This window comes from Syngnathus scovelli, chromosome 21, assembly GCF_024217435.2.
Source record: "Syngnathus scovelli strain Florida chromosome 21, RoL_Ssco_1.2, whole genome shotgun sequence".
NCBI lineage: Eukaryota > Metazoa > Chordata > Actinopteri > Syngnathiformes > Syngnathidae > Syngnathus > Syngnathus scovelli.
In genome coordinates this window covers 4,210,826-4,237,202 of record NC_090867.1, presented here as the reverse complement: position 1 = coordinate 4,237,202, position 26,377 = coordinate 4,210,826, and the positions used below count along the sequence as shown (strand labels likewise).

The 26,377-nt window shown below is 40.9% G+C and overlaps 3 protein-coding genes across 3 annotated transcripts in view; all 3 read left to right on the top strand.

Annotated features, from left to right (window-relative positions):
- The window catches only part of snx29 (sorting nexin 29), an 85,825-nt gene extending 84,678 nt beyond the window's left edge, over positions 1–1,147 (top strand). The window contains exon 22 of the transcript XR_007489251.2: positions 1,001–1,147. The gene's annotated coding sequence lies outside the window, so the exon portion shown is untranslated. The remainder of the gene's footprint in view (positions 1–1,000) is intronic.
- Positions 63–16,577, top strand: cpped1 (calcineurin-like phosphoesterase domain containing 1). The gene is made up of 6 exons (XM_049759197.2): positions 63–257; positions 1,001–1,219; positions 4,882–5,054; positions 9,451–9,576; positions 9,728–9,854; positions 14,684–16,577. Exons 1-6 carry the CDS (start codon positions 194–196, stop codon positions 14,908–14,910), a joined length of 936 nt encoding a protein of 311 aa, XP_049615154.1. The 5' UTR covers positions 63–193; the 3' UTR covers positions 14,911–16,577.
- Positions 16,578–22,153: 5,576 nt separating this feature from the next.
- On the top strand, positions 22,154–26,238 carry ercc4 (excision repair cross-complementation group 4). The gene is made up of 11 exons (XM_049759182.1): positions 22,154–22,487; positions 22,728–22,908; positions 22,994–23,189; positions 23,290–23,497; positions 23,584–23,764; positions 23,880–24,011; positions 24,086–24,190; positions 24,274–24,865; positions 24,989–25,081; positions 25,160–25,272; positions 25,404–26,238. The coding sequence occupies exons 1-11, from the start codon at positions 22,311–22,313 to the stop codon at positions 26,135–26,137; spliced, it is 2,712 nt and encodes a 903-aa protein (XP_049615139.1). The 5' UTR covers positions 22,154–22,310; the 3' UTR covers positions 26,138–26,238.
- The last annotated feature ends 139 nt before the right edge of the window (positions 26,239–26,377 follow it).

Below are 26,377 nucleotides of genomic sequence, written 5' to 3'. Positions count from 1 at the left end.
GAAACGCCCAATACCTCTAAGTCACAAATTTAAAATCTGGCTGTCAGTGAACGCCACACAGCAGAAGACAGCCAGGCATTGTAATCGATCACCGATTGTCACCCCGGTTAGCTTCAGTGGCTGCTGCACCGTTACGAGAGGCTGGCTCGACAAATAACAACGGCTTTGAACAACTCTACAACCAGTGAATTTAATGGCTGGGACGGAAAATATCTTTCTCAGGGCAAAACATAGAACCTTCCATGGACTCGGTGAAGGTACCCGCTCTTCGCGAACTCTTTTGGTTACGAAACTTGCTTAACGATTTAGCTCCCTCTTTAATAAGTTGAGGTCGCCGGTTGTGTAAAACAACTACGTAACTCGTGTTTTTAAGTTGTATTCACAGTTACTTTTGTCGTTTAAACGCAAGTTAAGTGGCGAATCGAATTTTCGATGGTCAGTCCATTTGCGTTAAATCTACTTTCGGTAACTTTGAAAGTCGTAGCTATTACTAGAAAATGGAACTGAAACAGCATTAGTTTCGGTTTTTAAGTTTTTAAATGCGTCCAAGAGAACAAGCTAAAGTTGTGTATAGCTACCATGGATACTGTTTTGCTAAATTTGTAATTACTATTGTGCTCCAATCTGAAGATACATTTTATTTCGAGTCCAGACACTAACACTTGGGAGATTCTACAATTTGTGTTAGCTTCCTTCTCGTGTTGTGTACGTGTGTGTTTTTAATCTTCCTCTTTGTCGGGAAAATAGTTAGTATATCTGACTACAGTGAGAGCTATTGTACTATAAATTGCGCCTGGAACAACAAAAGTCTTGCAGGATTCATTTGAGCTCCCCCATGCAGCTCTATAAAAGGAGTGTTTGCTTTAAATGTTTTGGAATGAAAATTGTTTTGTGGCTCAAAGTCATTTTCTTTGAGATGTCTCAGTTCTTTAATATTCATATATATATATATATATATATATTGCTCTTAAACTGTCCTTTTTTTTCTTCTACTTTGCAGATATTGAGGATGGGTGGACGGGGCCATTCTACTTCATCCAGGCTGCAGACCCGCAACTTGGCCTCATGAAGGCATGGCGGCAAGGTGACTCTAAAAGTGGAGGAGATGAATGGGCAGAGGAAGTTGAGCTCACCAAACAAACGGTGGAAGCCATGAACCAGTTACGCCCTCGGCCGAGGTTTATGGTGCTGTGTGGGGATCTGGTCCATGCCATGCCAGGTAAATAATTGTAATATAAATCAAACAAAAATGGTCAATCGGTCATTTTAAATACGAGCTGCAAATATATCAGTCTTTGATGCATTTTATGATAACAAGTATGAGAGATGGTTTTGCTTGTTTAAGCCTCCTGGGGCTGATTAAAAAAATACACTGTACATCTGTACGAAATGTACAATATTAGTACACGGACTCTTGTTATTTCAAGGTTCCAGTGCTTTCATTGTTCTGATCAAATTAACTGATTTGCGTTTAGGCGATGGGATGTGGTTCAGTGATGTAAGATATTCTATGCCAAGGAAGGTTTGAGCCTGAGCCCGCTCTGTTTCCCAGCCAGTCTGTAAACAACATCCTCCCTCGTGACAGCAGCTGATATTTATCTATGAAAAAGCACAGGCCTCCTGGCTATTCTCTGGAAGCTTTAGTTTCTATTCTGAAAAACGATTTCGGCTTTTGATCGGGCCAGCTTTGCTGAGCATTTGTTGCTTTGATTACCGTTGGGAATAAAAAAAAAAAAAAAAATCCATGCTGTATTTTTTAATATCGCAGTCTCAGACAATTGTAGTGAACATTTTTTTTTTTTAATAAGAGACATCTTGTGCTCAGCACATTAGTCATCAATTCATGTCTCCAGTCTGGTTCAAGGCTAAAGGAGAAATGCATTATTGGCGACAACCATTATGTGTTGCGCTGAACATCCCATTTTTCATTTTGCTGGGTAAGGGTAACTATTGTAAAGGTTCTAGTAAATTTTTACATTTTTTTTAATCAGAGAAAGTAATTTTCTCCATTATAATATAATATGTAATATAGTAAGTCCCTATCTAACAAAACCAAAAACTGCTTCAATCCACTCACAACCGTTATGCTCTCTTTTCGCCACCCAAGAACACTGAATAGATTCTCATAGAAATGGTTAAAAATGTTTATGAACTGTGTGTTCAGCAAACAAGAACAAAAAAAAGCCGCAAGGCATCCATCCACCACTGCAAACTACGTTTGCATGATAATGAGGAAGCTAGCACAAGGTGCCCGTCTGGCCCTGAGCAGTGGACACAGAAAGTGAGTGGAAGCGAATCTGTCTGTCTCTTGCTCGCTCTGCAACTACTCGATTTTTTTTTCTTTCCCCCATTGTGATCTGAAAATTCTGTGAGTTATTCACGTTTTTAATATAGCGCCACTGTCAATGCTGCTTGCCTGTTGGTGACAGCAAATTGGCAACTGTATTTCTGTTCTCACATATATCTGACATTTTTCTCTTGACGTCCTTCCTCAATCTTGACTTGACAGCCAGTTTGCTATCTCATCGCCCTGTTTTGACATCTCTTATTTAATGACACTGACATACCCTTGCCTGCTCCTCATCCATCTTTTCAGTGCATCCAAAGGACTGAAAACATTTGACAACACTTTAAGGTTTTTTTGTTTTTTTTGTTTTTTTTCCTTCTTCCTCCCCAGGCAGCATTTTTTTGCTTATAACGCTTTTGTTCTATTACCGAGCCACCGAAAGGACGCGATTTGTATGCAGTTTTGCAGGCCCATGTGTAAAAAAAAAAAAAAAAACTACATTAACCCCAAGAGGCTCTTTTAAACACTGCAACGGTATATGGGACTTGTTTACACAGCCATCATCCGAGCTAGCGAAATGAGTTCATATAGCGGTACATCAACAACATCAACCTTTTATATGCGCTCTTGTTATGGTTGTCCCACATTGATAGGTTATTTTTGCTACCTAGTGAGTTTGCTGGCCAATTGTCTTCATCTTTGTGACATGTAGATCGAGCAGTTTCCTCAGCAATGTATAATATACTTGGCCTTAAAGGTAAAAGGGTAATAAAAATTGTCCAGTTTTTTATTTACACTCACTGGAGACTTTTTTTTTTTGTTGTGGTTGAGATGTTAGGAATATTAAAGTAAATAAACATGCTGGACATAACAGGCTCCTAATGAGCGCTACAAAAATGTCTCTAGAGATGCGTAAAGGATTTTTCCTCACGGTACAGTGGGAGTGAGTTTGTTGATGCAGGCATGTGTGTAAAGCTTGCTTAAAGAAAAATAATATTGAATATATTGTCATGTTTTGCAAAAGTACTGAGACAGAATAGAATACAATTCAGTAAAAGGGATGCCTCCATTTTGCACTTGTTTTTCAGACACCCCAACTCAACTTTTGTCTTCCAAACTCATTCTGACTGCTCGTTTCTTCGTATTTGGGTTTTTTTTTTTTCCTCGAGTCTCCAAAGCACCCAGGGTGAAGATGGGAATGTTGATCGACTTTTAGATCAAACGCTTCACCTACAGGCTTAGATCTCTTCATCCTTTACAGTCCAGTCAAGCCTTTGCATTACTGCTGATATCACACAAGTTTGATCGGGCTCACTCTGTTCTCGCATCAATTTGACACCACTTGCAAAAACTCACACTAGAAAAAAAAAAAAATGTCTTTGCTTTCACACCATACGATAGTGACAGCTCAAGGTTGAATTTATGATAGCAGCTAGTTGACTTTTGATGCAGTGTTGACAAACATTTATCATGTTTTTTTTTTTACTGAAATAGATCAATTGCGTGACAGGTCATCTCAAATGGATATTTTGAAAACAGAGTTAGAGAAGAAAATAAATCATTCTACTGAGGTTGCGCTGTAATCAGGAAAGCACTTGACTCGTTAATGACGCACTCTCATTGATAAAAGCCGCTGCCGTATTCTTCGGACTATAAGAACGGAAACGTAAAGATGTTACATTTTCTTATCCACATCCAGCTCAGCTTGAAAATGTCGATTTCCGTCCTTAGCCCTACACGTGCCATCTGGCCCGGCGATGATTATAGGTCACAGTGGAACGAAACACAAGCTAACTCCATCGTGCACACTTGCAGCTCTCCAACTGAAAAACCCTTCAGTGCTTCCATTTTTTTTTCCCATTTCCTCCAAATTGCCCACATTTGAGCACTTTGGACCTGTTCAGCCCTGTCATTAACGTCTATTCAAAATATCTCTGCTGACGTAAATATAACCGTAACATAGCAAAACAACGTTAGCAGATGTATACACTCGTTGCCCTGAGCAATCTCTTCATATTTTTTTTTTAACACGGAGCACGGAAATGAGATCCAATCACAAGTGGTCACTTTGGTGTAATCACAGATTTGTCACATTCAGCTCAGATGGTGCATATTAATGCTGTATTTAAAACAGGCCTTATTTTATAGCGTGTTGTAATTCGTCTACAACTCCTTCCTTATTTCCCCCGGTAAATAAATGGCAACATAAAAACAAGAACTGATCCACTTTGTTAAGCAAGCTATAAAACTTGTCCAAGTCTTATTTAACACAAGCTAAAAATTGAAACTGCACATGCCGCTCAGCTCAGCTAAGCCATTACGGACCTCTACCCCAACCTTGTATATCTTCAAGTTAATGCATAGAGATTGGATTTTATGGGCTAATGTAGGGAGCTCACAAAAAATAGTCAAGATCTCCTTCCAAGGTTTACTTTCAGTTGAGTGCATTAAGTTGGTGCAAAACAAATTGCCTTGTCTGTCTTATGAGTATAGATTGGATAAATGCACTGAGCTACAAAGTCAGGTTGCCAAGGTTACCGTGGTAGTCTTACGTGTACCCTTGGTGAAAGTTTTCTTTTTTCTTTTTTTTGCAGAAACCACTTTCAGAGAGGCTCAGGAACGAGACCTAAAGACGGCATTGGAGGGGACCGACCCTTCGATCCCACTCGTGTTTGTCAGTGGCAATCATGACCTTGGAAACACGCCGACCCCCACAACAGTGGAGCAGTACTGCCGTACATGGGGCGATGATTATTTCAGCTTTTGGGTAAGCACTACGTAACGTAATGCAGTATATTTGTGTGAAGGCGATGGCCTTCACACATATGTTATTCTACACCATTCTCTATTATTATTATTATTGTGTGAAGGCGATGGCCTTCACACATATGTTATTCTACACCATTCTCTATTATTATTATTATTATTATATTTTATTCTCCACACTTTTTTGTCCCGCTTCTTCTTCCACGTAATTCATCCGATTCACTCCGTTCCACTTTTGACGTATTCCAAATATTCACGAGATGAGCGCTTCCATTTTTCTCGTTCCGAAAATTTTCCGATTTCGCAAAATTCGCGAATTTACGACAAATTTTTCCCCATTCATTCTCAATGGCAGATTCTACATTTCACATTTACGTCATTCCCCTTTTAAATTCACCTCATTCAGCACATTCAAACCACATTCGGAATGATTCTCGACATTCCCAAAATTCCCAAATTCAAAAATTTCACGTTTTCACGTTAAAAATTCCGACAAAATTTCACGAAATTTCGTTTTTCACCTCTAGTTTCTACATTTTTCAACCGATTCAACCCATTCCAATTTTCAACTGTTCATCTTTTGCCTGCCTATTCCACAACTTCTCACCTACCAAAAATTCCAAATTTCAAATTTGAAATTCAACCAAATTCTCCAAAATTTCGTTTTTCTACTCTAACGTCTACGTTTTTCAACCGATTCAACCCATTCCAACTTTCAACTGTTCATCTTTTGCCTACCTATTCCACACCTTCCCACTTACCAAAATTTCCAAATTTTCAATTTTGAAATTCAACCAAATTCTACAAAATTTGGTTTTTCTACTCTAATTTCTACATTTTTCAACCGATTCAACCCATTCCAACTTTATTCACTTTGGTCACCTCATCCTTACCATATTCACCCCCTTCACCCCCACTTCCACTATGCTTACACAATTCAACCCTTGACCCCCACTTCCAGTGTGGCGCCATCTTGGATTGACCCTGAAGTGCTCCCAATGACCCTAGAATGAACCGGAAGTGCCCCAAATCGAACCGGAAGTGACCTTAGGTAAACAGGAAGTGACCTTAGGTAAACCGGAAGTGACCCCAAATCAAACCGGAAGTGACCTTTTTAAACCGGAAGTGACCTTTTTAAACCGGAAGTGACCCCAAATAAACCGGAAGTGACCTCAGCTTGACCGGAAGTGCCTCTATTCAAACCGGAAGTGACCCAAATAAACCGGAAGTAACCTTATTTCAAGATTAAGTGCCCTAAATAGCTACATTTTAGCTAACTTTTGCAATTTTTGTCCGATTAAACCCGTTTCAACATTTTAACCGCAAAAGGGAACCTCCTGAAGCCGTTTTTTGTCCTTTTGTTCCAAATTTCAAAATATTTTGGCGCAATTGCTTTTTCTTTTAATTCCCATTCATTCTCTATGGGGATTCAATATTTGCTCTAACTTCTACATTTTTTAAACGTTTCAACCCATTCCAACTTTCAACTGTTCATCTTTTGCCTACCTATTCCACAACCTCCCACTTACCAAAAATTCCAAAATTCAAATTTGAAATTCAACCACATTCTCCACAATTTAGTATTACACTTCTATTTTCCACATTTCTCAAGAAATTCAACTCATTTCAACATCATTCGGCATCATTCCCCAAGAAGTGATTCAAAGTCTTCGCCTTCACACGCAATTTCTCCAGAAATTGCATTTTCTAGTTGTGTGAAGGCGATGGCCTTCACACATATGTTATTCTACACCATTCTCTATTATTATTATTATTATTCTTCTATTTTATTCCCGCCACTTTTTTGTCCCGCTTCTTCTTCCACATAATTCATCCGATTCACTCCGTTCCACTTTTGACGTATTCCAAATATTCACGAGATGAGCGCTTCCATTTTTCTCGTTCCGAAAATTTTCCGATTTCGCAAAATTCGCGAATTTACGACAAATTTTTCCCCATTCATTGTCAATGGCAGGTTCGACATTTCACATTTACGTCATTCCCCTTTTAAATTCACCTCATTCAGCACATTCAAACCACATTCGGAATGATTCTCGACATTCCCAAAATTCCCAAATTCAAAAATTTCACGTTTTCACGTTAAAAATTTCGACAAAATTTCACAAAATTCCGTTTTTCACTTCTAATTTCTACATTTTTTGACCGATTCAACCCATTCCAACTTTCAACTGTTCATCTTTTCATTCGGCATCATTCCCCAAGAAGTGATTCAAAGTCTTCGCCTTCACACGCAATTTCTCCAGAAATTGCATTTTCTAGTTATTATTATTCTTCTATTTTATTCTCCACACTTTTTTGTCCCGCTTCTTCTTCCACATAGTTCATCCGATTCACTCCGTTCCACTTTTGATGTATTCCAAATATTCACGAGATGAGCGCTTCCATTTTTCTCGTTCCGAAAATTTTCCGATTTCGCAAAATTCGCGAATTTACGACAAATTTTTCCCCATTCATTCTCAATGGCAGATTCGACATTTCACATTTACGTCATTCCCCTTTTAAATTCACCTCATTCAGCACATTCAAACCACATTCGGAATGATTCTCGACATTCCCAAAATTCCCAAATTCAAAAATTTCACGTTTTCACGTTAAAAATTCCGACAAAATTTCACGAAATTTCGTTTTTCACCTCTAATTTCTACATTTTTCGACCGATTCAACCCGTTCCAACTTCCAACTGTTCATCTTTTGCCTACCTATTCCACAACTTCCCACTTACAAAAAATTCCAAATTTTCAAATTTGAAATTCAACCAAATTCTTCGTAATTTCGTTTTTCTACTCTAATTTCTACATTTTTCAACCGATTCAACCCATTCCAACTTTCAACTGTTCATCTTTTGCCTGCCTATTCCACAACTTCTCACCTATCAAAAATTCCAAAATTTCAAATTTGAAATTCAACCGAATTCTCCAAAATTTCGTTTTTCTACTCTAACTTCTACGTTTTTCAACCGATTCAACCCATTCCAACTTTCAACTGTTCATCTTTTGCCTACCTATTCCACACCTTCCCACTTACCAAAATTTCCAAATTTTCAATTTTGAAATTCAACCAAATTCTACAAAATTTGGTTTTTCTACTCTAATTTCTACATTTTTCAACCGATTCAACCCATTCCAACTTTATTCACTTTGGTCACCTCATCCTTACCATATTCACCCCCTTCACCCCCACTTCCACTATGCTTACAAAATTCAACCCTTGACCCCCACTTCCAGTGTGGCGGCCATCTTGGATTGACCCTGAAGTGCTCCCAATGAACCTAGAATGAACCGGAAGTGGCCCAAATCAAACCGGAAGTGACCTTAGGTAAACAGGAAGTGACCTCAGGTAAACCGGAAGTAACCCCAAATCAAACCGGAAGTGACCTTTTTAAACCGGAAGTGACCTTTTTAAACCGGAAGTGACCCCAAATAAACCGGAAGTGACCTCAGCTGGACCGGAAGTGCCTCTAATCAGACCGGAAGTGACCCAAATGGACCGGAAGTGACCCAAATCAACCCGGAAGTGAACTTATTTCAACATTAACTGCCATAAATAGCTACATTAGGCGCTAACTTTTGCATTTTTTGTCCGATTGAACCCGTTTCAACATTTTAACCCCAAAAGTGAACCTCCTGAAGCTGTTTTTTTTACGTTTTGTTCCAAATTTCAAAATATTTTGGCGCAATTGCTTTTTCTTTTAATTCCCATTCATTCTCTATGGGGATTCAACATTTGCTCTCACTTCTACATTTTTTAACCGATTCAACCCGTTCCAACATTCAACTGTTCATCCTTTGCCTGCCTATTCCACAACTTTCCACTTACCAAAAATTCCAAAAATCAAATTTGAAATTCAACCATATTCTCAAAAATTTAGTATTACACTTCTATTTTCCACATTTCTCAAGAAATTCAACTCATTTCAACATCATTCGGCATCATTCCCCAAGAAGTGATTCAAAGTCTTCGCCTTCACACGCAATTTCTCCAGAAATTGCATTTTCTAGTTATATAAGCTGTTGCCGTTTTCAGAAGACAATCGGCCATTTTTGTTCCATTAAGTGTTAATGAAGATTTCATTTTGACTTGACACTCAGTGGAAATTGTTAATTGCGCTGGCACGGGAACGTAATGAGTTGTCTGCACTTTTACCTCTTCCACTGACTATCGAGCTATCAAAATGCAGATGAGCTGACATCATCGACGTGACATTTAAATGTTTATCAATGTGTTTGTCCATTACTAACCAGTGAGTTGAACTAATGTTTTTAAGGGGATTGGATGAGTGCTTATCAAGGAACTAAAAAAAGGATAGCACACTCTTGGAATGGAAATTTGCTAATATGCTTTGTGACTGAAGCATTTTGGTGTTTCTGTTGTCTCAGGTGGGTGGAGTCCTCTTCCTGGTTCTGAACTCCCAGTTGTTCTACGATGCTTCTGCCTGCCCTCAATTCAAGGAGGCTCAGGAAAAATGGCTGGAGGAGCTTCTGAGCAAAGTCGCATCCTCCTCTGTAATTGCGGCCGTCGTTATTTAAGATACTCCGCAAGGCTCAAAATTCGCCGTTCGGGTGGCAGTTTTCAAGTCAATATTTCTGAGCCTTGCTGTATTATTTGACACGGATAAATTGACAATAGAATGATCACAAGTTTGTCCTTGTTCAGGCACCCAAACATATCATCGTGTTCCAGCACATTCCCCTGTACATAAAGAATCCCGATGAGGAAGACAACTACTTTAACCTACAGATGGAAGTCAGACAAAAGCTGATGGACCAATTTAAGAGAGCTGGTAGGACAAGTTTAATTATTATTATTTTTTTTTTTTAAATAAATCTTTCCTGTTTGACTTTTTGTACAGTGAGTCTGTATGCCTTTTTGCGGCAGAACAGTTTTGCTATGCAAAAGCGGAGTCGGTGTTTGCAAATTTGATTTTTGAGGTCATACTGCCCTGCCCGCCATTTCACAATGAGTAAATTTAAATAATTTTATTGTTTTGTTCTTTGGCTACCAGGTGCCTGCCAAAATGAAGGAGCTAAGTCTTATTTCAAATCACTGTCTCATCCAGTAAATAGAATAATGTAAAATGATCTCTATAGTGGTTTAAAATAGATTGTCTTAATACTTTGTAGCTTCTTAGCTTTCTGTCAGCCCTCTTCATTGCCACTTAAGGTTCTTAACCCAGAAGAATCATACGCCGCTAAAACCAGAAGAGAGGATTATTTTGCTCATACGGTACAGCCACAATTGATTTAAATAATGACTTCCTAAAAGTCTTCTTCAAATTCCATTATTATGGACTTAGAAGAGTCTGTAACTGTCTTTACTTAGCACGCACACATACATAGGACAATTTAATACAAGTGATTGACAGGCCCACCTTCTTCTCAATCATTTATCAAGGTGACTGTTGGAGGAGAGTTTTAATTAAATTAACTGTCCATTATGGCTGCATGTATTTAACCATGTTTTGGTCTGGTGAGCATTAAATATTCCTCCTCTAAACAAACAGCGGTTAATGATTTGAAAGGCAACATTCAATTTTATATGCAAAAAACCCCCCAAAAAAACGCAGGGTGTTAAATAAATAATTAATAAATACATAAATAAATAGATGTGGTGATAAATATTGATGACATTCTTTCTAATGCTGACTTTAAAAACAATGCACAATGCGTCTTGCTCATGTCTGTCCTTGGGTGCAGATAAAAAAAAATTCTTATGGTCTGTGTGCTTTGCTTGAGCTTCAGCTATGGAAAATTATGCGTCTTCTATTGATGGTAATTTACCTCCCATCATCGACCCCCCCCTCCTTGTGTTGCATTATCCACGCATCATGTCCCTCCCATGTGTCTGTTCACACCACTGCACCGTATGATCTGAAGCCTCCAGATGTGCTCTTGTACTCTGGTGATTAGTACTGTCATTGCACTAAAGGGCAACATCATTAACCTCACATGTACGCGCAAGCAAGCGCACCTTTAGCCACTCGGGAGTATTCAAGTTCAGTGCGGAACAATCTAGCATCAGATCGTGCATAACTGCATTCCCCCCCCCCCCTCCGGCATAGCCGAGTACAGATAAATTCCGGTACTTGTAGTGGCCAGCACGAAAAAGAAATCTGAAAAATAATGTATGGCAATTAGTTTATGCTAACAGAAAGATAAATAAGTGTTTTTCATTCGCGAGTAAAATGTGTCAGACTACAAAAAAAATAGATATTTGTGTCGCATGGGTTTGGGACTACGTAAATGGTTGTGCAGCTGTGCATTTTTCTATGCCTGATAAATTTGTCTGCGAGTATCTATATTTTATCTCGGCGCCACAGCTGCATATCGGACCAAGGCACAACACCAATTAGTCTTCGTCTGGCTCGTCGGCGTGAGCAGTTTACACCACGGGACTGTTGACTGCATTCCAGCTCATATTAATGATACAGTGTTTCAGCATTATGACCCCCCGTTGGGCTAATAAAGCATCTCAGTCCCCTTTTTTTAATTGCACAAGCACTTACCGTGGGTTGGGGATGTGACACTCATTTGTTTGATATTAAATTTTGCTTTTCCTGTTCTTGCACGTCCTGTCAATGTTTTCTTTGTAAACTTTTTAAATCAAGCCTTATATTTATTGCTGGTCAGTATTGTTTGTCCCAAATTGACTTAATGACCTCAAAGATGGTTTTCCATCCTTCCCGAGGGTGCTTTCATGCTGCTTCATCGCTATCATACCTGTAATAGTTATAAATAAGGCTCCCTTAGGCTTTTACCGTTGCACTTTAGCCAGCGTTTTTCTGGTCGCTGCCAGCACAAAGTTTACTGTCATATTTGTCGAGCAAGTTTGATGCACTTCTCTTTGATGAATATGGAAACCCCGTGGCTGGCCCACCGGTGTGTTTCTATTCAAGAGGCAATTGGAGGAGCAGGAATCCCACTTGTGCTCTCAGCCTCTCCTCTCACCATACAGTGGAGTAGATGCAGGACTGTAATTAAATTCCTGTGCCACCTTGCCTCTGAGAATTTCTACCCCTCATCTGGCATATTTTCATCTGACAAATTGGTTTATGTACAAAGAGACTGACAGTATATTCTTGTAGTCCATAGGAGTGGAAATTGACGGAAAAAAAAAACAATAGCGCGGCTGAGGAAGTCATCGGGGTTTCCCAATTTAACCGGTGGCTATAGAGCAGTGCATACGTTAGCCAATTAGCGGACAAGATAAGGCATGTTCTTGTTCTGCCGATTCTCTGTCGCTTATTCTCTTCTCGTTATCAGCGAGGATGCTTCCACTTTTCGAAAGGGAAGGCACATTTATCACCCAGCAGGGATTTGATAAGAGGTCACAGCTAAGCCTTTAACCCCACCGTCTTGATGATGAGCTTGAACAAGGCTTTTTTTTTTTTTTTACTCAAGAGTATCTCGGAGAGTATCAAGGAGAGGATTTATTGTGTCCTCATGCTTCTAGGACATCGATCAAGATTAGCGATGATGAAGCAGTGAGCCTTTAGACCGTAATAATAATAAATAGAAAGGCTGTTCCTTTATCATTTTAAAATGTTATGTGATGAGTCTGCTCTGACACAAAAATATTTCCAAACCCCTTTTGTGTGTCCGTGTGGGTGTTTGTTTGTAACCGGAGGGCATACAGTAGGAAACGGATGCTTGGTGGTGACTGATTTATGAGAGATTGTAGCTGGGAGATGCCTCAACATCATTTTGCTTCCCTCTGTCATGCAAATTGCCAACACCATTTCAGATTTGTAATCATTTCGCTGTGCTTTTGATGACAATGTTCTCTATTGAAGCGTACACTTTGTATAAGAGAGGAACGTTGAAGGTAAATGGCTTCTTCGGGTTGATTGGTTGAGACACACTCAATGGACAATTAGTAAATCCCGGCGAATCAGTCACCAGCAGATGATAGGGTGATGAATTAAAATGACCGCCTTGAAGAAAGGGTTGGAGGTATCAAACGTAATTAGATTTTTGCACGCCTTTAATCTCGCCTTCCATTTGGTCGTCGTTGTCAGCTTGGGGACAATACAGCAAAGAACCTTTCTGACTATTCAACAGACTCAGCAATTGTGTAATACACGGCTGCAATCAGCCCTATACATAACAGTCAGGGGGGGAAAATACATTTTAATTTTCCAAACGTGAATTGTGACTTTTCTCACCCATCCGAGAATTCAATTTGACTGCATGTAATGCCTCCCCTCGCCCTTTTGCGTTCTGTATGTTTTCATTACTGTAGCTGCTTACTCTAGACTTTTTATTTTTCTGAATGAACAAACAGCGCTCTCTCTCTCTCTCTCGCTCCATCACTCCCCCCCACCCGTACAAGTTAAAGCAAAGGCCAATCCTCCCATATGGGAGTCCTTATCATTAAAAAAAAAAGCGGGACTATTTTCTGGTTTACAGGTAAACAGGATTTCCACAGAGAGTCAGACAAGAACAGGAATTATCAACCCAGCGTGTGCATTTTTTCTATTTGGGTAGCTAGCTAGCCACTCAGCAAGACAAAATATTCCATACTCTCACGCATCATAGCAAGAAATGTCTTATAGCGCGTATTTCACAGCATTTATGGTTCATCGTCAGTAAATGAGAGCAATTTTCATCCTTGATATAGCTTGGCTGACTACAGCAGCGACTGGAGCGTTTAAAGGTTTGAAATCCCAGAGGGCCACCCACACCAACTGCACCGCAAGGCGCTTTGATAACAATACACAGAGTGTGATGTATGCCTTCTTATGGCGGGGAGAAGTGAAATCACTTGTTTTATATTTGATCTTTGTCAAATTAAGGTTATTTTTTCCCAGAAGGGGGGGCCAGCTGTCATTAACAGCGGAAACCTATAGCAAAGAATCCAAGGCCACCCGTTGTGAAGCTTTCAATTCTGCTGGGAATTAAAGCAGCCTATGTAGTTTTTTCCCCCTGCAAATTTCAGAGCACTCAATGATTGAAATGAAAATGACTGCACTACCTTGATTTCAATTAAAATGTACGACTTCATACCTGTAAAACACCAGAGCGGAATTATACAGATAAACAAGAATTTTTGCATGGCCAATGATTACGCCACAGTGACACGGCGCCACCGCCGCAGGGCAAAGTCAACCTGCGCCGCTCTGATGAGAATGTAGTTTGTAATTGAAAATAAATTGAAAATCCCGACTCCCTAATGAATGTTCCTGCTTTGTTAGAATATTTAAATGGAAAGCTGAGAGATCTTTCATTATAACTTTCTTTTTCTCCCACGTTTTTGTCCATACCATTACTTTGTCTTAGGAGATTTTTGTAATTGTGAGCTTTTGAGTAAACATCACTAACCCCCCCAAAAAAATAAACAGCAGGGTGTCATTTTAAGCATACTTTTAAATAAACTATTCTGTACAGTGTCACCCAATGTTGGCTTATTTAGGTCAGTTTTGCTTTCAAGTATTAATATTTTTTTTTTCCATTGTCATTTGGGATGGCTGAAGGACATCAAGGTCGGACATGGTGTGAATCAAATAGCTCTGTAAAAATCATAGAAGCCTATCTTAGTCATAGTTCTCTGCGGATGTGAAAATGATTTCAGAAAGAGAGAAGGTTTATCATACCTATTTGCACCTCGCTGCAGGGGTGAAGGCAGTCTTCTCTGGCCACTATCACCGGAATGCAGGCGGTTGCCACGACGGCCTCGACATGGTCGTGAGTTCTGCCATCGGCTGCCAACTGGGCGAGGACCCGCACGGCGTCAGGGTGGTGGTGGTGACGGCCGACCGCGTTGTCCACCGCTACCACAGCCTGGAGCGCTTGCAAATGGGAGGGATGGACGAGGACCTCAAGAAGCTCCTGCAGGCATGATGGTCTACCAAGGCTTTTCATTCAAATTTAATTTTTTCCAATTAAATGTGCAAACATTCATTTTTTTATTCCTCGAGGTGTTACAATATCAACATATTTTTATTCTTTTACAAGTCGAACGCAATTCAAATTCTGGTCAATATTAGATTGGCCTGAATTTGGAATAAAATGTTTTAATAATAATTTCCAGGGTCACTATTATAAAAATTTACTTTACCAGTACGATTCACCCACTAAAGAAGATGTTGCCTGAGAATGGCAACCAATCACGGCTTGCCATTTTCTACAGCTGAGCCGTGATTGGTTGTGACCTGGCCACTACGATGTCATTTTCAGTTGACAGCAAGTGGCAAAATGGCCGCCCACTGAGATGGATAAAAATGTGATTTTGTTTGTTTAGCTCATAGTCCACTATCACAAAATTCTTCAAAATGCCATTTTTAGACTAGTCGGGGCACATATGACATATTCTTCAAAATTTTTGGGGGTTGACTTCTACTTTAAAACGCTAAATGATATCTTCATTTTTATTGTATGCACTCCAATTGAATGAAATGAGCAAATATGATGACAATTGCAACTCTAACATACATACAGTAGCAACAGATACCAACATCTCATGTAATATTCAGAGGCAAATATTCTCTTTGCTCTGTGGGAACAACTATTAATAGAGCTTACATAGTAGGGGACATTCTCTGAAATGCAAAATATTAATATGTTGCCATCTCACTTGGAGACAGTTGTAGTGCTTACATTTTTATACAACTCTAAAGGCCTGTTTTTTTTTTTTTTTGCAAATTGTACAACCGGTGGGATATTTGAAATTTGAGCTTCCACTATATTGTGAATTCCCCATCGAGGAGTCACTGACTACAAAATGTGCCACATTAGACCAAGAAATTGGATTGTCATTAAGTGGCGCTAAATACTGGTGCTTTTTATGTCATGGCATTGTACCATTTTTTTGGGCAATGTGAAGCGCAGCTACGAGTCACACACGTTTGCAGCATAGCTCTTGATGTCTGGTAGAATTGAGAGCAGTTCGAAGTAGCACGTTAATGTCGACAAATGTGATTGGGCTGAACTACCAAAGAAATGGATCTGTCTATGCAATGATGTCCCTTAGGGCTTATGAGCAGCATTGAGATGATGATAATGATGATGATGTTGATGAACCATTGTTGCTTTTTTCCTCCATTATTGTGATAACTTGTGATTTTAACGTTAAGGATTTATCATTAATGGATGAACTGTGCTCCCGCAACTAGCAGGAACGATTTGGTAAGCTTTAACGCACAATTTTTTTTTTTTATGATTATTTTATCTATTACACAAAAAAACTTTTTCTTCCTATGAAATCACTGTTAGGAATTTATAATAGTTTATTTGTGTCGCACTGATCTGTACTAATCTTTCATGTCTTTTTCTCACACTGAGCAAATAATCCCTCCGGAGTTAATTTGTTTTTCTGTGTTGAGGATTACAATGCAATTTCTTATTTTTAGGGCTTGATAATGAAAACAGAGTCAGATCTGTTGTTTTTGTATCCCTATGATAGGATTTTCCGCTTGTATCTCGCAAGACTCATCTCTTGGCTTTTATTTGAAGTGTTTGGGCAAAACAACATTAAGTGTGATCATGTTATTAAAAGTCTAATTTAAAGAGCCTGGGCTCAAATGCAGTTTTTGGAACACTTAAAGCCATCTTGTTGCATTGCATTCCACCTATATGAATATGCCGTAACCAATGCGAATGTTTCAGTTCAATTCCACGCACAAAGACTCACACAATCACCCAGACGTGCTGAGATTGTTGTCACGGTAACCTTTTAGCAACACATCTGTGTGTCTTGGTGAAACTGCCAGAAAATGTGTCCATCCACTGTCTCCTTGGTTTCATAGGTGATTTTCCATCAGCATCGCTATCACTGACCTCATTTCACACTGACAGTTTCTGTCTCTTCTCTTCCAAAAATGTCAGCAGGTGATGGGTGGGTGAAAAAGGGGAGGAATGGCCAATAAGCATGATGTGAGGAAGACCGTCTGTCTCCTTTTTTCTGCCTGAGAATGAACCTTACTTTTTTTTTTTATGCTTTCCTATTAGCCAAGCACATTAATAGCTTCACCCGGTGTCGTAGCGGGTGTCACACAATTGAAACGTTTAATTGTAATGAAAGACCGCTGTGACCTGATTGCGGATATTTTTATAATAAATGTTGATTTAAATGTGATTGCACCTGCAAATTATCATTTTATATATTTATATACAAATGCACTGTAAAATCAATTATACTCAATTATAACTTCATATCTATGTGTGGAGAAAGCGAAGCGTGAAGACTCCCTGTCCCTGAAATTCATTGAATGAGGCACGTTTGTGGAAAAGTCGTTTCTTCCTGGACAATCACACCATGTTTGCATGGTTCAATAAATAATCCATTGACAGTGCATCGGTACATGCCTTACACTTGCAACTCAGAAAAAAACTGTTTTAGCCCATGCTGAGTATTTTCTTTTTCCAAACAGGACTGTGACTGTTTATTGGCCTTTAGAAAGATGTCTCACTTTACTATTCAGGTACGTACAACATTGTCACTTTCAGTTCTGGTTTTTGAATTCACATGACACTTTGTTTGTGGCCTTTTCAAAATGCACAACAGCTCCAAAAGCATCACTGTGTCAATTCACTTCAGTAAATAGTGATAAATGTGACAGTCAGTTATTTTGTCACTTTTCTAGACAAGATGCAGAGTCTGATACGAACAGATGCACTGGGAGTCCACACAAAATACTCCAAAAAAATAAAACAATGCAGGTGTTATGAATGCAAGTTGTACATCCAAATGATCAGCCTGGTGGCACCAAGCCTGGTGACAGAGTGAGCCATCTGGGCAGCAGATAGCCGGTGACGGTCCACATCCATTTCTGTGCCCTGCCCTCTGGGCTAGCAGCCAGCTGGATGGGGGGGATCAACACTTAAGTGGCATGTTTTGGTAATTCGGGGATTTGGTGGGGTCAACTGGTCACAGAATTTGATGCGGCTGCCAAGTGAAAAAGCTATTGGCAAATATTTCACTTGATTGCGAATATTCCATCAGTCAACATTAGCTCGGCACATCTTCTCGATGGCCGTCCAGTCGGTAATGGGGCCATTATGCCGAGCAATAAACAGAATGTACCATTATCATAGGAGATGCAAGCTAATGATACCTTAAAGTGTCAGATGCTAAGCGGCGGTGAAATTCACTCGTCATAATTATAATATTCCTTCGCAAGTAAGGATCAGGAAGGGAGTCTCCCCAAAAAATCCCTCTGTGTGTTTATGGCCACCATTGCATGCCTGTAATATGTTGACAATTCCATTTTAATCTGTTTTTGTAATTAGCCAGCCAGCACCAAAATAAAGGCCGAGCGATTTAAAGAGGAAAAATCCAATCAAACATGCTTCTCATGACACGTTCGCTGATAGTGTAGACGCCGAGTGCAGAGAGACAATTACCCTTTTTACGCACACTGCCAAGTACACAAACACAAACTAGGTGCGACACACACACACACACACAAACACACACACACACACACACACACACACACATGTGCTGGCATCACAATGCTAATTAATCCACATATCTGTTCCCACACAGGACATCCTTGGCTTTCATCCCATCCTCAATTAGATTGAACTTCCAACTGCTCTGTTAGTGTTTGGATTAGGCGGCATTATGAAGGAATTCGAGTGTTTGAAATCCTGCCTTGCCTTTGACCTCCTACATCAAGCATTTGACAGCTATCTGGCTTTAAGAAGGAGACGTGTGTATTGCGGTATTTTAGTGTGCAAGAGCTTGTGTTTATTCATACGTGTTGGTGAAAGCTTCCTTATGCGTGCCGTTGCTATGTGTTGTCATGACCTTACGTCACACTCCTTAACTCTTCTTTTTCCTACTCCATCGAGCGAGATACGGGTCAAAGCAAGAGCAAGAGATTCTTTGAATGTTTCCTTCTTGAGCCTTTTTTTGAATCTGACAGTAAATAACGAGTGTGAATCATCACTTGATGTTTTTTTTTTTTTACCTTTCATATTTTGTGCTGTATGCTAAAAATTCATGTTAAACTGGGAAATGTGAATATTTGAGCACCTCTTCCTACCAGCCAAGTGGACTCTCCGGGAAGTCTCTGCTCAAGATGAAAATGTCCTTATGAGCCATCTTGAGGTTGGTTTCTCCTCCTTTTGATTCTAAATGTGTTTAGCAGTCAGTTTGATGGATTGAAATTACCGTGTGTTGCTTTATGTGTTCACATGATGATGCTCATTATTGACAATGATGCTCTTGAGACACCAAAACTAAAACGATGCGTGCGAGTCCCAGTGCAGTCTTTGTTGAACACACACACATTGTAGTACACACTGATCGAGCATCCCCATAATGCATCACAGGCGGCCCACTCGGGCCTGCCAACATGTCTCCCCTGTCACATACTGACGCTATCCTCCAAACGTCCAATCTGTCTTGAATTATTCATCTAATACTGAATACGCTTCAAATTCAACAAACATGGAATGTTTCCTTGTCGCATTTGAAAATATTTTATTTTTTAGAGATTTTTTTTCCCCCATTCACATTTATTTCTCGTGCAAAATTCTCCATCTGGTGACGCTTGACCCAGCTCAGGGTGACTAAAAATGTACTCGTCCCCCTCATTGCTACTTAAGAGGCTGCTGTAATAATCCCAATTTGTGAACACGCAGCAGCCACTGCAGCGCCATTTCCACCCAAATAATAACCTTTCTTCCCATTCTGCAAAGGTGTCGGGGTAATGAGGGCTGAAAGGGTGAAATCGAACACATGTAGTGCCTGCAGGAGCCGGTATCTGTTCAGCAGTGAAGTACTTTTTTTTTTTTTTTCTCAGAACTGCTCTTAACGCGAAAAGGCTTTCAGTGAGTCACATTGGATGGTTGATACAATCTGCGCTGTGGTCAAAGGTGATGTTATTTGGGAGAAAAAACGGTGCCAGATTTGAATGAAGGCAGTGACAGATGTCGTATACAAATATTGAGATTTTTGCTGATTTCAGCAACTAGCCTCACGCACAAAACTCTTCTAACCTAGCTGAGCAGGCAGAGAGGGAATGACTAAGCATATACTGATTTCTTCAAAGATGGATGGAGGGTACGTTCCCCTCCTGAGACGAAGAGTTTGCCCTTAGCGGCCTGCTGACTTTTGCTTGGCGTCCCACTTAAAAAGCACGCCACTGCTCTTTTCCTTATGAGTGTTTAAATCCAATGTATGCATTCAAATTTTGTAGCGGAAACATATTTATTTAGTTTAATACCTTAAACATAAAAATTCAACTATTAGTGTATGTATCTTGGTTTTTACTACCTGTTGGGAGAAGCTCTAATTCACCCTTAACCAGATGGGGACAACCTCTAGAGCACATATGTCAGAGTTACGGCCCGCGGGCCAGATCCGGCCCGCGAATTGATTATCTATGGCCCCCTGGATGATATTGAATTACTATTAGAACCGGCCCGTAGGCCACAGCCGCCCGCTGGTGTTTTGCACGCACCAACACTACATTTCCCACAATGCAACGGTAGCCCGCGATGTCCCTGCAGCTCGCACAAGCGGCTTCATTATTCATCAGTAGTCAGAGCAGAGTTCAACTTTCTGATACCCCCCTCCTCAAAAATGGCTAAACGTAAGGTGGACGCTGAGAACAGGGGGTTTCAGGCCAGGTGGGAGGCAGAGTACATGTTTACGGAGGTAAGAGGCAAACCTGTGTGTCTTCTGTGTGGAGAAAATGCGGCTGTAATGAAAGAATTAAATTTAAGAAGGCACTATCAAACGTCTAAGAAACACACAGACCAAGACAAGAATATGGAATATGAACAAAAGCTACAGAAGGTGGAAGAATTAAAACGAGGCCTTAAGTCCAGACAGGCTATGTTCACGTATGCTAAATCACAAAGCGAGGCTGCTGCCAAGGCTAGCTTTATTGTGGCAAAAGAGCTCGCCAAATCAGCCCGGCCCTTTGCAGAAGGAGAGTTGATCAAAAACGGGTTTTGAGCCTCAGAGCCTAACCCCGAACATTGATGAACTTGTAGAAACAATGAGACACCTCTAAGTATCAGGCTCAGCCTCAGACAAGTGAGCATCACAGAACAGTAACGTATTTTCCGTTTTTTAATTCGGTTACATTTTTACATTTGTTTCTACAAGACGTGATTTTTCTTTGAAGAAAGTATTGTTTTGTCTGTGTGCCGTAAATTTTTGAATTTTATTTATTTATATTTATTTTTCAGTTGAATGGACCAAGGGAAAATTGCAGATAAGAGCCATGAGAAAGAATACAACTGATTTGATTATTTTTTTATTTTACGATTTGAAAGCAATGATCGGTAGATCATAGAGCAGCACAATAATACATTTTCAGTTTATAATGCATGCACTTTTACTTATGCATTTATGTTGATATTAAGAAACACATTTTGTTTTTAAAACAATTGAATTTTTTGCTGTTTGGCTGTTGAAAATGTTTTCCCTTGAAGTTACTGACAGAGCCATAACAAAATATTGCCATATTCATTTAATCATTAAATAATGTACACTGTGTTAGGTCTTAGTTCAAAAGGCTATGTGCAATCATTCCGATATATTTTAATAAACATTGAACCAGTCCGGCCCTCGGCTTGTAGCAAATTTGGTTTTTTGACCCTCGGTGTGTTTGACTTTGACATCCCTGCTCTAGAGAAAAGAAGTTTACTATGTTTTTTTGCTAATGTGTCCCGTTGTGTGCTAGCGACATCTAGTGCATACATGAAAAAGTCCACAGAACCAAAACTATATATTTTTTTTTATGTTCCGACCTAACACATAAAGATACTTGTATTGTGTAATTTTAAGCAACAAGCTCAGTAAAACAGTCAGAAAAAAACAATTGTTTTTATGGGTTTTTGTTTATATTTGAATCCTCAAATACAGGGTAGTCTACACTACCTAGTTTGAACATTACATTAATATTGCTTTTGATGACAACTTGGGCATGGAATGCAACTATAATTTTGTATTGTCATGATGGTGGTACTCGGCGAGTTGAATATTTTTTAGATGACAGTTGTAAAGTTTGAGAGCAACTCAAACAGAATGTTTATCCTTGTTGTGCATCCATACACCAGGAGATGGCGCCAGCACGTTTGCCCATGACCTCTTTCGTTTACTTCGTCGTTATTTTGTGTGTGTCACATGACCGGAAGTTTGGCGTCTAAACATTAAACAACAGGCGCGCATCATGCAAACTGCCGGTTGAATTTTACAATGATTCTAACTGTTGTTAGCTGACATTGGAAAGCGAAATAGTTTATTTTTATTTCCTCCTGCTTTGGAGCGTGCTTCCACCATGGCAGGCCCTTTGCTGGAGTTTGAGACCGAAATGTTTCTGAACCTGTTCAGCAGTGACGGGTTGCTCGTGGTGGCTGAGGGGATGGGGATAGACCGCATTCTGCTGCAGTTCATGCGGGTCTACTCGGAACAAGGCAGCCTGGTCTTACTGCTTAACACTACCACCCCCGAACAGGTTAGGACCACGTCGTTAGACCCGTAGTTCTTAGTGGACGCTTTCAACAACAACAAAACAAAACAAAAAAAAACACCTACAGTCTATTTGCTTCTGTTCACTGATGACAGGCGGCATGCAAAAACATGTTTAGCATTTACATTGTTGTTGTTTTTTTTTATATTGTGGAATTAGAAAAGTCTACCTAAGTTTATTAACAAAGTATTTGTATGCTGTCCACTTTGTGTTTTCGCCATTTAGGAATATTTCACGGAGCAGTTGCGAGTGGAGGGTGTGACCCACTTACCGAGGACGGTGACTAGTGAGGTCCAAGGCACCGAGCGGTACAACGTGTACACCGAGGGAGGAGTCTTGTTTGTCACTAGCAGGATCCTGGTGGTCGACTTCCTCACCGACCGCATACCTGCTAATCTTATATCAGGTAAGTGTGCGTTTTATAATAGATTGTCTATGTTCGTTTGGAGTGGGATGTGTCTATATTTTCTTTTTCCGATATCTCCTGTCAGGGATCCTGGTGTACCGCGCTCACAAAATCATCGAATCGTGTCAGGAAGCATTCATCCTGCGACTGTTCCGACAGAAGAACAAGACGGGCTTCATCAAAGCCTTCACTGACAAAGCCACAGCATTTTCTTCAGGCTTCTGCCAAGTGGAGCGTGTGATGAGGAACCTCTTTGTCAAGAAACTATACCTTTGGCCCAGGTATGTAGCTTATCACAACAAATTCCAAATTGTGCCAAAACAATTCTTTTTATGAACCCCTCACCATTTTGTCATTTTTGCTCTATTCCACATTCAACAGGTTCCAAGCGTCAGTAAACACAGCACTAGAAAAACACAAACCTGATGTGGTGGAGCTCCATGTGTCACTGACACCTTCCATGAGGGCCATCCAGAGCTCCATCCTGGACATCATGGGCGCCTGTCTGAAGGAGCTAAAACGTTACAATCCCACCTTAGAGGCGGAGGATCTCTCCTTGGAGAACACGCTTAGCAATGCCTTTGATAAGGTTGGTCGAGTTTCTTGTATGTGAATGAACCATTCATCCATAATCTGTTGCAAAAGTGTGTTTTTCTCATTTGTTTTGTCATCCAGACCATCCGCCATTACTTGGACCCCTTGTGGCACCAGCTGGGAGCTAAGACCAAGGCACTGGTCCAGGACCTGAAGATGCTGAGGGTTCTGCTGCAGTACCTCACCCAGTACGACTGTGTCACTTTCCTCAATCTGCTCGAGTCCCTCCGCTCCAGCCAAAAGAACTTTGGCTCCAACTCAGGTGATTTAAAAGGGTGTGCTGTGATTAATGGCAGCCTTAAATTTAATTTCCGCTCAATGTCCAACCATTAGTGACAGGTCATAATTTATTTTACAATTTTAATCATTCATCTCAGGGTGGCTCTTCTTGGACTCCAGTACATCCATGTTTGTAAACTCCAGGTCCAGAGTATACCACATCCCAGAAAACAAGAAGAAACTTAAAGTCGGCGCTGAAGCGGAGAAAAAACAGCCACCCACTGTTTCAGGTGACATTGAAGACAAAACAAGAGGACCGTTGAGTCTTCATTTCTAAGGTGACATGTGCGTGTGTGTGTTTCAGAGGTGAAGCGAGTACTGGTGCTGGAGCAAAGCCCAAAGTGGGAAGCTCTGACTGAGGTCCTGCAGGAAATTGAGAAAGAGAACAAGAACTCCCAGCATGAACCAGGTGAGAATTGTCATCCTTGGGAATGTTCACGAGATTTACACAATCTCTGCCCTATTCGAACAGTTTTTGTCCTGACCCTGCAGGTCGCGTTCTCATCTGTGCCAGCGATGACAGGACTTGCGCTCAACTGCAACAGTACATCAGACACGGCGCTGAGTGGCTCCTGAACAGACTGTACAGCCGCACTGTCGGCAAACAAGACCCGTCGAACGCCTCTGCTTTTGAGTTGGCGAAATGTAAAAAAGACAAGGGCTTTCTCAAAGGTGGCTCCAAAGGAAAAAATGGAAGAAACACCAGAGGCAAAGAGCAGAAAAAGAAACCGGGCAAAGCCAAAAGCAGACCCTCTCTGACCTTGACTCAGATGATCGGCAAAGAGCAGACAGTTGTCGAAACGGCGGTGATGGGCAGCAGTGAGGATGAGGAGGACTTTGGCGTAGAAGATGAAATGGCAGAGGAAGACGCTCCGAAGTTGGACTTGTCATCAGACGCTTACTACGCCGTTCTGAAGGAGCCTCTGATGGTCATTCACCCGCTGAGGGGCTGCACAGACCCGCACAGCCTGACACGGGTGCTCCATGAGGTGGAGCCCATGTTTGTGGTGCTTTACGACGCCGAAGTCAGCTTCGTGCGACAGCTGGAGATCTACAAAGCCTGTCGACCTGGAAAGCCGCTCAGGTGTGTCGGCAGTTTATCACCCCCAACTTTGTTTTTGTTGTTTCCAGCTAAAATGTTCATTGTAAAATCTCATCATGGGTGATCACTGTTTTTTTTTTTCTCACGAGCATTTTGCCTCTGCAGGGTGTACTTTCTCATCTATGGCGGCTCAACAGAGGAACAAAAATACCTGACCGGGCTGTCAAAGGAGAAGAAAGCCTTTGAACATCTCATCAGGTCTGAATCGGAATCAGAACGTTTTGATTTGGCAAATTTGGTGTCAAATAGCTAACCGGTTGACTTGCGACTGGACAGGGAAAAGGCAACTATGGTCATCCCAGAGGAGAGGGAAGGCCGAGAAGACACCAATTTGGACCTCGCTAGGAATTTAGAGCCTGCTAATGCCACCACCAACACTCGCAAAGCAGGCAAGTTTGTTTTTGTTTACCTCTTAGGATGGGTTCCCAATCAAGCATGTTCTGACAGTGCTCCGTTAAAAACAACCATGGTTACAAATTTGATTTGTGTTTGTTACGATGGGGGATCTGAATTGAAACAGGAGGTCAAGATCAGCCTAAAGAGCCCTCGCGAGTCATCGTCGACATGCGCGAGTTCCGCAGTGAGCTTCCCTCCCTCCTCCACCGCCGCGGACTCGACATCGAGCCCGTCACTTTGGAAGTCGGCGACTACATCTTGACTCCGGATATCTGTGTGGAGCGCAAGAGCGTCAGCGATCTGATCGGCTCATTGCAGAGCGGCCGCCTCTACACCCAGTGCCTGTCCATGAACCGATATTACAGGAAACCCGTGTTGCTCATTGAGTTCGACCCGGCCAAGCCCTTTTCTCTAATGGCCCGCTCGGACTTCCGCCACGAGATATCGTCCAATGACGTTTCCTCAAAACTCACCTTGCTCACGTTGCATTTCCCACGCCTCCGCATTCTCTGGTGCCCCTCGCCGCATGCCACGGGCGAGCTTTTTCTCGAGCTGAAAAAAGGTCGCAATGAGCCGGACGCCGCCGCGGCTCAGGCGGTCACAGCCGAATCAGACGCCGTGGCCGAATCGACAGAGCTTTACAATGCCGGGCCATACGACTTCTTGCTCAAGATGCCAGGAGTCAACGTGAAAAACTTTCGAGCGCTCATCAGAAATGCTGACAGCTTGGCAGATTTAGCCAAACTGAGCCAGGACAAGCTAGCAGAAATACTTGAGAATGCAAATAACGCCAAGGCGCTTTATGAGTTCTTGCACAATGTTGCAGATGTTCAAACTCCAGCACAAAAGACCAAATGACTTCCTAATATAGACTTTTTAAAATGCATTTTTCATTACACATTATGAAGTATATTTATGCAAGTATAAATAATAAACTAAAACATTCAACTGTTGAAGAATTTTTAAAGCCCTTTAAAACATGAGGGGGGGATCTTGCCAAAGAGTGTTAGTTCAAGTAGTAAGTAGTAGAAGTAAACAACTCTTGTTCATATTTATTTCATGCAGTGCCATTTAATGAGTTAATTACAGAGTTAAATG